Below are 10716 nucleotides of genomic sequence, written 5' to 3' on the forward strand. Positions count from 1 at the left end.
TATTTATTTTTTATAATGTCGCTTTAAAAGCAAAGGAAATATGAGCACAACGACATTCCAACTGCGCACATTTTTCTGCGCATATTTCCTTTGCTTTCAAAGCGGCGTTATAAAACACGACTCAGCAACATTTAACAGCAACAAACCTTCATGAGCTCCTGCAGCTTGCGGTCGTTCTTGGAGTTGGGGTCCACCATGGTGCGCACCTCGTTCTCCTCTGGGGGAGTTCAACACAAGTCAGACAGGAAATACGACTTTTATCAGCTAAACATATTCCCCAGAAAGCCTTTTTTTTTTTTGTCTCCCCCTACAGGCACAGAGCGGCATCAGAAGCTCACCACGTGACCCGAGCGCTACAGAGGCGTCGGCTGTGGGTGTTCACGGCTTTACCTCGTGATTATCTACAGAGTGAGTGCACGGCTTACCCAGCATGGTGTCCTCCGGGTCCAGCTCATAGTGTGACGGGCTGAGAGGAAGGTTGATGGCGTTGATTCCCTCCTCCTGAAGCTCGGACACTGCGAGGAACAAGTTAGAAACGTCAGGATGGAGACGTCGCCTTCAATGACAACACGTTTTATTATCGTCAACAAAATCCCAGAAGCCATTTTTCTTTGGCACCAAAGTCACAAATCCGTCATTAATTTGTAGTTTTCCAATTTAAAAATACTTCATAAACAGCCTGTCTTTTTTTAACAGTATTACGTTTTTCGGAACTACTTTTATCTGCGGATTAATACGTGTTAGATGCTGAAGTACCTGCAGGAGGGTGTGAGTCGGTCAACACCTCAGCACTGATTATTCACTGATCTCTAGATAATATGCAGTAAAATATCAGAACCAAGTATTAACGTAAATGTAGAACAACAAAATGCCAAAACTGTAAATAACGTCCTCGTCAAAATAAGTATTTCTAATAATACTCATTTGTATTTTTATACACGTGACCATAAAACTGCATCATTTTACTGAATATATGTATATAAATCAGCTGAAAATATCACTAGTCTGAAGATATTTGCTGCTATTTTATTTTCTTTGTCAGTTTTTAAATGCAACTTGCTGCAATTTTTAATTTCTTTTTTTTTTACAGTGTAAGCTAAAGACAGCTATTTTTTTTCCCACTGCTCTAAATTAATCCGTTTTTTTTAATAAAACATGTTTTTGTTTGTCAGTCAGTTTGAATAATTCTATAAAATGTCTGTGAACTTTATTCAGTACTAATTTCGAGCCGTTTAAACAAATAAATCAGTTAATGAATGAATTTTCTTTACTATTTATTTTCAAAAATTGAGTTTATTTATTAACTTCTCCATTTATTTACACATTTTTGTCTTTTTACCTATTGTTTGTTATTAAACTTTGTGTTATTTTTCTTTTTCTGCACATTATTTTATTAAAAAAAATAAATTTTTTTTATTTAAAAAAACAAAAATGTTAAAAAATTGTTTAAAAGAATGTTAAAAATGTCAAAAATTGTTTTAAAAAAATACAAAAATAATTTAAAAACAATCCTGCCTGATGCTGCCTCTGGCGTTCCCTCATCACATCTATTTAAGTCAACATCTCCTTTAGTTATAACACGACATCGGCGGACGTTTGCATTGTTTTTATTTGCCCTTATAGTCGTTTTATTAGCTTTAATCTGTAGCGCACTTCTTTCATTTGTATGAAAAGGTGCTAATTAAATACAACCTGTTTGACTTATTGAATTAATTTGATTTTAACCTGCTGTATTTTATCCATTTCTTTCTCCTTTAAATATTCTCCGTGTGCGACATAAATTAACTTCCTCTGACTTCATCCGTCAACCGCAAACCAGCCGTGAAGCCGAAAAGCTAAAATCAGCACCAGGACGTGAGACAAAGACCAGGATTAGAAGTTCAGAAACATCTCCTGCGTGTTCCTTCCATCCCACAGACGCTCATTAGCATCCGGAGCTACGTAACGCCGGACCAGCGGCGCCGCTTCCTGCCTCTCAGCGGGCGCCGCCGCCGCCTCCCAGCACGCCACGCCGGATACCTGAGGAGGCCCGGTGGAGGGCGCGAAGCGAACATCCGGCATTTCTGTGGAACGACATCGTCTCAATCAACACCATCCAGCGCGTCTGCCTGCATCACATCACACCGAGGCGGGAGGGAACGCCGGCGCCGCTCGAGTGCAACACAAGTCTGACCCGACACGAAGGAAACGCACAAAATCGTTCAGTCGGGCTGTTTGTGGAGAAACAAAACGAAAAAAAAACACGACTCTGGAGACTTTTCACCAAATAAAAGTAGAAAAGAAACACGTTTTTAGCTCCTGAGTGACCAATTCTTGTGTTATTTATCGTGTTTATTACACTTTAAGAGCATTAAAGGTCAAAATCAATCTGTAAATCACTTATAAATAAAATGTGAGTCGTTTCTCATCGATTTACTGGGACGTCATGTTTCAGACTGTCTCTGATCTGACTCACAATTATTCTGTAAAATCACAGGAAAACCGTGTTTATTTACATGTTGACTGTAAAGAAAAAAACAACAACAGACCAAAGCTGTACACAACATCCACATTAAAATGCTTTTCCTAATTCATTCTTTTACAACATGTGAGCGTAAAAGTGCTGTTTGACTGGATTTAAATAAGCCAGAAATCACATTTTTTATTAGTTTACGTCCTTTATTTGCTGCTCCTGACCTGATTTGGATCATTTAATATTTAGTATCTGCTCATACGAAGCCCTGATACAGTTAAACTAGAAAACAAACACTTTATGTACATGAACGTCGTCGCTATTTATTCAGTGCAAGGACCCCATTGACACCCTAATTATTCTTTTTCATCCAAAACAAATGCGTTTTTGAGGGCCTAAACATGCACGAAAGCTCACCAGAATCACCACGCACACCAGGACTGGCAAAAAATGTCATGTTTTAAGGGAATTGGGCATATCACTGCCAAAATGGCTCCACAGCGCCCCCTGTCAGAAGCACGTTTGACTAACAGCTACGACATTTGGTAGACACATCGAGCAGGTCAGGACGAACAATATTTCAACAGAGTCCCATCGCGGCTACGTTTCACCTACAACTACGAAATTCACCACACATATGTAACAACTAGTGACGCATAAAAAAGTCCATTAGCATGTTTCTGTAAACCCGACAGGAAATCCGCCATGTTGGAAAAACCGAGAGCACGCCGGGCCATTTTTGGCCATTTTCAAAATCCATCTCCTCCTGTTCACGTCGTTCACACCTGAAATCTGGCCAGCACAAACTACAGGACGTGGTGATTAAACGTTAGTAAACGCTCCGTCGATGAGGCCCGGTTTGGAAATGGCGGCCCGTCCAATTTCAATCAATGGCCATTTTGTCCATTTTCACTGTGTTTCCAGCATTTATCAGAGTCCTGTCAGAAGGTTGCTTCACCAACACTGACAAGATTCGCTGGGCATGTGTAGCAGGTCAGGACGCACAAATAAGTCCATCAGCGCCAAGCCCTAAACTCAACAGGAAGTCCGCCATTTTGAAAAACCCCAGTGACAATTTTGTATGACTTTTGGACATTTTTGGCCATTTTTAAAATCTATCTCCTCCGACAGGGAAGGTCGTACCGCCCCCTGGAATTTAGCCACAACGCCAGAAAACGGGACGTGTACGAGGTCCGATCGGCCTGAAACTTTACACTCGTGTTCCCAGTCTGAGCCAGAGCGCGTTTCCACCACGGACAACACGTACGCCACTGCGGCTCGCCATCAAACAGGAAGTGGCTCGTAACGAGGCTGCACGGGCTCCAATCTGCCTCAAACTCGACGTGCCGGATCACAGTCCCGCCCGGAAGACTATTCTACTGAACCCCGACATGTGCAAAGGCCGACAATCGTACGGCGAGGACCCGACCATCACCACTTGTGGCTTTAATGATTATTATTATTTATTATTAATCCAGTATATACATATATGCTGAACCGAACAGCTCTGCAATGCATGAAGAAATAACCCAGCTGCTCCTTGATGTAGTTTTTATATTAATAAACAAACTTATCAGCGTCAGCGTTCGTTCTGCTCGACTGGATTCAGCAGATTTCTCGGCTCTGGTTTGTTTCTGGAGACACTGAACCTTTAAAATGGCTTCACGGCTCAGACGTTTCATTAAAGGTGAAATGACCAAAATTCCAGGTCTGAAAAAGGTGAAAGAAATTCTCAAAATGAAGCCAGAATGTTTCACAGAACTTAACAAATAGTCAACTTGGATCAGGATGTGAGGCAGCGGAGCAGCACTGCATCGGTGGAGTTATGACTGATAATAAGCCCGTCGGTAACACCAGGATCACACGGGGCTTCAGCCCAAAGATGAACCAGCAGTGGTACAAATGAAGAGCCATCTGTAAGCATGCTGTCTGAGCAGGCCTTACACACAGCAGCTCCATTCATCTACCACACGCCACAACACTGGCGTAGAAAACATCACGTCGTCTGTTCTGGTGATCGGCCACGAAACATTCCTGATGTTTCCAGTGAAGCGATCCACCAGGAATGTGGCTCATGGGGATTTCTCAGGCCGACGCGGTGACATCCAGCCGAACACCAGAACGTGGAGCCGGTTCGTCTTCTCTGTCGTCGAGACATCAAACTTCCACACCGGCTAATCGGGGAGCTAACGTTCAAATCAGACACTAAAACGGTCCTTCCATCTTCTAGAACCGGTTCTGACCAACCACCATCACACATGCTGGTATGAGCCGGGAAAGTTTACCCAGAATGCACTTTGGAAAGTTTCCTCTGGTGAATGATCAGAACCAGAACCACATCCAGGGTACCAGTGATGGTTTCTATGACTCTGTGTCATAGACATTAAACTGGTACCACTATGAGACATCCCATAATACTGACGCTACCAGCTGCTTATTGAAAACACAAACAGTGCTCAGAAAAGGTCCAAAATTACTCACAAAAAAAATGTCCTAAGTTATTTTAAATCTGTCCCAAATTTGTTCAGGATGACACAGAAAATGTTGAAAATAAATCAGGATTTTCTAATATTTTCAAAATTTGTAAAACTGACACAATCCAGTTCAAAAATATTTTTCAAAATGGCTTCAGATTTGTCCTCAATTACTCAGAAACGGTCCAAAATTACTTAAAATGATTCAGAAATGACAGAAAATTCTTCTAAACTTCTCAAAATGACTCCAAAAATCCAAATTTGTCCAGCATGACTTAAAAATGGTCCAAATGATACCAGAAGAAGTGGTGCCTGACGAAACCAGATCCAGTGTTCAGACTGAGACACCTGGATGGATGTAGAACTGATCTGGTGTCAGGTTCTAGCAGAACCCAGATGTGTTCTTCCTCCTAAATGTCATGTGTCTATCTGCTGGACTGATGAAGTTCTGAGGCTCAGAAATGATGGAAAAAGTCCATTAAGGTGATCAATCTGGACCCTCCTCTGTGGACTTTAGATCGAGTTACTGCAGATACAGAACCAGCTGGTTCTGAGGAGGTTCTGGGGAACTCTTCTCTCTTTACACTAAACAAAAGCAGCGTTCACACATTTTCTCGTCGCATGAAAACGCTGACATGTTCTGTTTGACCACAACTGTTGCCATGGTTACTCGCAAGCAAAACACAAAAGGAGCCGAAGACCTTTCGTCGGCTGTCAGCGGCTGGAAACCGACTAGTGCAGCACGACGACAACACACCAGTTATCTGACACAACTCTCACATGAGCTACTAGCGGCGGATTTAAATTCAGCCTGATGAGCACCATGTCTTCAGAAATCACCTCCTCTAACAGAACGCACGTGTCGGATGGATTTACTTCCAACACGAGGCGACTGAACGGGATGAAACGGCGTCCTGAGCGCCACCATCACTCCTCCCCCTCCGGCCATAAAACAGGATACATCCATTTGGCTAAACAATGCTAACCATAAAAAGAAGTCACATGAGCGGCGTCCTACCTGGAGGGCAGAGCGCTCCACAGCCCATGTCTGCCTGCCTGCCTCCGTCGCCCAGCCTCCAGCATCCTCTCCTGGCTAGCAGGACCGGCGCCGTGCCCTGCAGCTCATCCTCCGCGGGCTGAGCTCTGGCAGCGTTAAAGTCTGAACTCGCTCAGAGGATGCGGAACAACCTCTCCCGGCTCCTAAACCCTCCTGACCTCCTCGTCTCCTCTCGTCTCCATCTTGTCGCTCTCCTTCTCTTCCATTCAAACCCCTCTCCCGGCCACCGCCATAAACGTCACGCCGACTCAGATTTATTCAGCGGGCGGCGGCGGAGCGACCAGCCCACGTTTCCATCACATCGAGGAGCACACGGCGGACATCCTGCACGCCGCTGTGTGCACGTCTGTCGGCGTGCGTGCAGGGAACACGGTAATGAGATTGCGTGCACGTCTTACGGACAAAGGCGACATAAAACGGGGCTCAGCTGTGCAGCAGCGTCCTGACTGATCATCCGATTGAAAGAGACCTTTTCTCATTCCATGATAAAACCTGGCCTTCAACAGTGAATGTCAGCTGAAGCCCGTCGCACTTCCCAGGCAGCCCGGCCAGGCCGTAAACCCCACGTTTAAACACAGGCTTTTGGAGGATTCTTATTTATTGCATGTTCTCGGTAGTTAAAGTCCCCCATCGCGAGCTTTATGAACGACTATGAAAGAGGAAGAGGCGGCAGTCCAGAGCTGCTTCTCTGCGTCTCAGCTCGACCTCTGCAGGGTTATTTCTGCTCAGAACGGGCCTCAGAGCGCCGACGATGCACAACATGAAGCACGACTCGTCGGTGTCGCTGTCTGATAGAAATCTGTGCATTTTCCTGATTTTTTCTGACCACCTGATGAACAAAAAATTGGCTTTTATGCTCGTGTAAATGAAACCCCAATCACCAAATTGGGTTAAAACGAAAAAAGAAAACACATCCCTAATTGTCAATTCTTGCTCAAGCTGTTCCTTTGTCCTGTTTGGAGGACGATAAATATTCGTCTGTGCAGGAATAACTGCAGGACTGAGCACATTACAGCGACGCTACACTGACTTCCTGTTGCTCTTAGTAATGATTAGCCAGATTCATCATTTGTTTTGAGAAATAAGTCTTAAGAAAGGCCTTATTATCTTTAATGCCACGTGACAAATGGTATTATTGTTGTTATTTAACCCTTTTTAATACACCATCCTTGAAGCAGTATTATTTTACATAAGAATCATGCCGTTAAATCATATTAAACTGTAAAAAAAACTGAATCCTCGGTCATCCTACTTACATTTTACTGTCTCAGTGTGCGCTGCTACCATCCAGAAAATTACGCGCCGGTGTTTTTATTGAGTTATTTAACTTGTATTTAACAGCCAGCACTCCGGATAATCAGAAAAATGCTGAATATCAGATTGGATCGGAGCAGAAATACTTCACAGCTGAAATTTTTAACCTAAAGCTTGCAGAATTGGAGAAAAGTAGAATTGTTAGCTCCCTCTGGGGCTAACAGTAGAAACTGTAAGCTAACAGCACAGCTAACAGTTGACTTTGTTAGCTAAAACAGTGAGACGAGTTGTCAGCTAACTGTATGGCTAGCATTTTAAACAGTCGGGTGAAAGTGTGGCTAACAGTACAAATTGTTAGATGCTGCTATGTCTACCAGCTTAAACAATAGATACTATGGCTTAAACCAGGGGTTCTCAAATGGTGGGTCGCGACCCAAAAGTGGGTTGCGGACCTTTTCTGGGTGGGTCGCGGACAGCTGGTCAAAATTAAATATATAATGTGCGTCTCAGGTTGGACCATAGACTATAAAAGATGGACATAGCTCCCGTGACGTCACCCGTTGGTTTCTGCACTGAGAACATGAAGCCAGGGTTTTGCTACTTCCTGGTTGACATCTTGGATTTGCAAAAATCGGCGGAGGGGGGCGGAGCCATAGGAGCAGCGATTGGTCAGACGGATTGAGAGGCGGGCCCTCTCTCCCCGCCCACATTTACCGCCTTCTGCTCGCTTCGTCTGTATGGTCGCTGCCGACTGTCAATCAAGCCAGCCACGCCCCTTGCTCCGCAACATGTTGGCGATTTTTTAAAAATTCAGTATTGATTTATTTTCAGATTGGCCACCTGATCTCTGGATTTGACCGTGAAAACTAATAAGAACAAAATCCTGAGCTGTAGGAATGCAGTATTTCATGATCTGTGATCACTTCTTTTCCAGTTCCAGTCTATGGGAGCCAGGGCTTTGTGGAGCCAGGACTAGTGGACGTAGTGATATTGCAGGTTTTTGACACTTCCGGGTTGGCTTCACTTTTCCGGGCCGGTTGCTACGTCCATCTTTTATACAGTCTATGGGTTGGACTTATTTTTTATTTTGAAAAAACTTTATTTTGACAGGCACGGTAACCACAGTTTGTTTGACGTTCATTTTAAGTTTGTGTTGATGTCAGGATGCAAGATGGCAAATATGACCCAGAGTACTGAAAATGTGGATTTTCATACAAGGACTGGACCCGAATAGCCTAACAGCCAACTATTTGTTCGCTGTGCTGGAATCAGGATATCAATTTTGATCTCCAAATATTCCTCCACCTCCGATACAGCTCTGTGACCGTCGGTCGGACCGAAAGCTCAGCGCCGGCACCCCCCGTCTGAATAAGAGCACTGCCCAACTGTCTCATTAACTTCAACAAATGACCTGATTAGGCCAAAACTTTGTTTTCGAGTAGTTTTGATATTTATTTTATGCACTTTTGTACATGCAGTTGTCATGGTCCAGTTACTGTGCATGGTTGTATGCTCTGAAATGCACGTTGCACAGGAAAATATATTGAACACTGAATTCTAAAAAAAATTGGGTCGTGACTTAATGACCACGAGAAAATGTGGGTCCCAGGGTGAGACCAGCTGAGAACCCCGGCTTAAACTGTTCACTAAAAGTATGGCTAACAGGTTAAATTGCTACTTAACTATATGGCTAACAGTTAAAACTATCAGCTAAAATTATGGCTAACAGAAACAACTGTTAACTAAAAGTATGACTAACACTTGAAAATATTAGCCTAAAGTATCTCTAACAGAAACAATTGATAGCTACACTGTATGGTTAACGGTTGAAATTGTCAGCTATAAGTTTGGCTAACTGTAGAAATTTTTAGCTAAACGTTCTCGCTAGCAGTTGAAACTGACAGCTAAAAGTATGGCTAACAGTTTAAATTGTGAGATACCGCTATAGCTAGCAGTTGAAATTATCAGCTAAAATTGTGGCTAACAGTCTAAATTGTTAGCTAAAAGTGTAGCTAACAGAAACAATTGTTAAATAAAAGTATGGCTAGCAGTTGAAAATATTAGCCTAAAGTATGGCTAACAGTTTAAATTGTTAGCTAAACTTTAGCAACTGTCAGCTAAAAGTACGGCTAACTATTAATTTTAGCTAAAAGTATGGCTAACGGTAGACTTTTTTTCGGTTTGCCTCTCGAAACACTTTATAAACCTTATTTTTAAAAGTGCTAAATAAATAAAATCACAACTATTATTTTTGTACAACTACCTTTTAACGTATTATTCGTTCATATGCTGTATTTAAGTTGCACCCAGTGTCTGAAACGTGATTTATAGGTGAATGACGCTGCTGCCAGTGGCCCGGGGAGGGTGCTGGTTCTGGCCCAGCCTCCTGGTTCTCCTCCACTGGGCCTGTGTTTATTCACGCCTCATTCCTGCCGCATTACAGCAGCGCGGATTCAACTCCTTACATGGAGACAGACGCAGCCTGCGGCCATGAAAACTCACGCAAGACTCCACACGTCCGAGTTTCTACCGAGTTTAGCTAAAAGTGGGAAAAGTGCTAAAAGTGTTAGCTAACTGTGTGGACGTCCGGTGCGCAGGAAAGATGATCAATCTGCGCATAAAGAGCCACTGGGGTTCATCACAAAGTGCAGAAATACTGGTTATAATGTGAAACTGTGCTTTAAACTCTCGATAAATCAGTGAAACCAGACCGAGCAGCGCTGTTTGTAGCGAGCTGTTTACCTTCTTTAGCCTTTTTCCTTCTCGCCAAAGTCCCACCAAGTTTGCCCAGGAAAGAGTCGTCTTTCTTCCTGGAGGACGGAGATTTCGGCGTCGGGGATTTGGGAGAGGACGGGGACTTCTGAGGCGAAGAAGCCATCGTCGGAGTGTCGCGTTAATCCGGGACAGTCAGCGGAGAACTGTCCGAGTTGACGTGGAAATCAAAGTTGGTCGGAAAGTAAAGTTACCCAAAAAAAAAAAAAAAAAACACTCAAAATCAGCGTCCACTCCCTAAAGCGGAAACGGAATTCCAGGCATTTTCTCCAGAGGCTGGCCGGAGCTTGTGGCCCCTCCTCCACGGAGGAGGACCGGCGGCGGGTCGGTCTGGAGAGGAGGGCCCGGAGCAGGCTGCCGTCCCCGGGGAGAGGGAGCTCCGCGGTGCTGGAGGGGCTTCAGAGGCAGCAGCACAAATAAAACAATAAGAGCCGGCTTTGAAACGTTTCATCAGGGTGACGTTTATATTGAATAAAGCTTTTTTGTTCTGTGCTTAAGGGTTTTTGGAGCTTCTTCAATCTTACAAATATTAATAATTAACAGAAAAATAAAACTAAGTGTTGATTTCTAACACTTAGATATGTTGTGTAGCATGAAGACACATGAATGGAGCTCATGTTAATATCACCTCCTGACATTTACGCAGAAAAAATGCAATGCTTAGGATAGTATTCACACATTTTATGTCATTTTTATCCAAAATTTCT

At 43.5% G+C, this 10716-nt stretch overlaps 1 protein-coding gene across 1 annotated transcript in view; it reads right to left on the reverse strand.

Moving 5' to 3' along the window:
* The window catches only part of parvaa (parvin, alpha a), a 30932-nt gene extending 20656 nt beyond the window's left edge, over window positions 1-10276 (reverse strand). The window contains exons 1-3 of the mRNA XM_008297115.1: window positions 9980-10276; window positions 426-515; window positions 147-217 (exon numbers count right to left, since the gene is read on the reverse strand). Of these exons, the coding sequence (XP_008295337.1) occupies window positions 147-217; window positions 426-515; window positions 9980-10115 (297 nt within the window). The 5' untranslated portion in view covers window positions 10116-10276. The remainder of the gene's footprint in view (window positions 1-146; window positions 218-425; window positions 516-9979) is intronic.
* Window positions 10277-10716: the final 440 nt, after the last annotated feature.

Source organism: Stegastes partitus, unplaced genomic scaffold (assembly GCF_000690725.1).
Source record: "Stegastes partitus isolate 25-593 unplaced genomic scaffold, Stegastes_partitus-1.0.2 Scaffold1187, whole genome shotgun sequence".
In the NCBI taxonomy this organism is placed as follows: Eukaryota; Metazoa; Chordata; class Actinopteri; family Pomacentridae; genus Stegastes; species Stegastes partitus.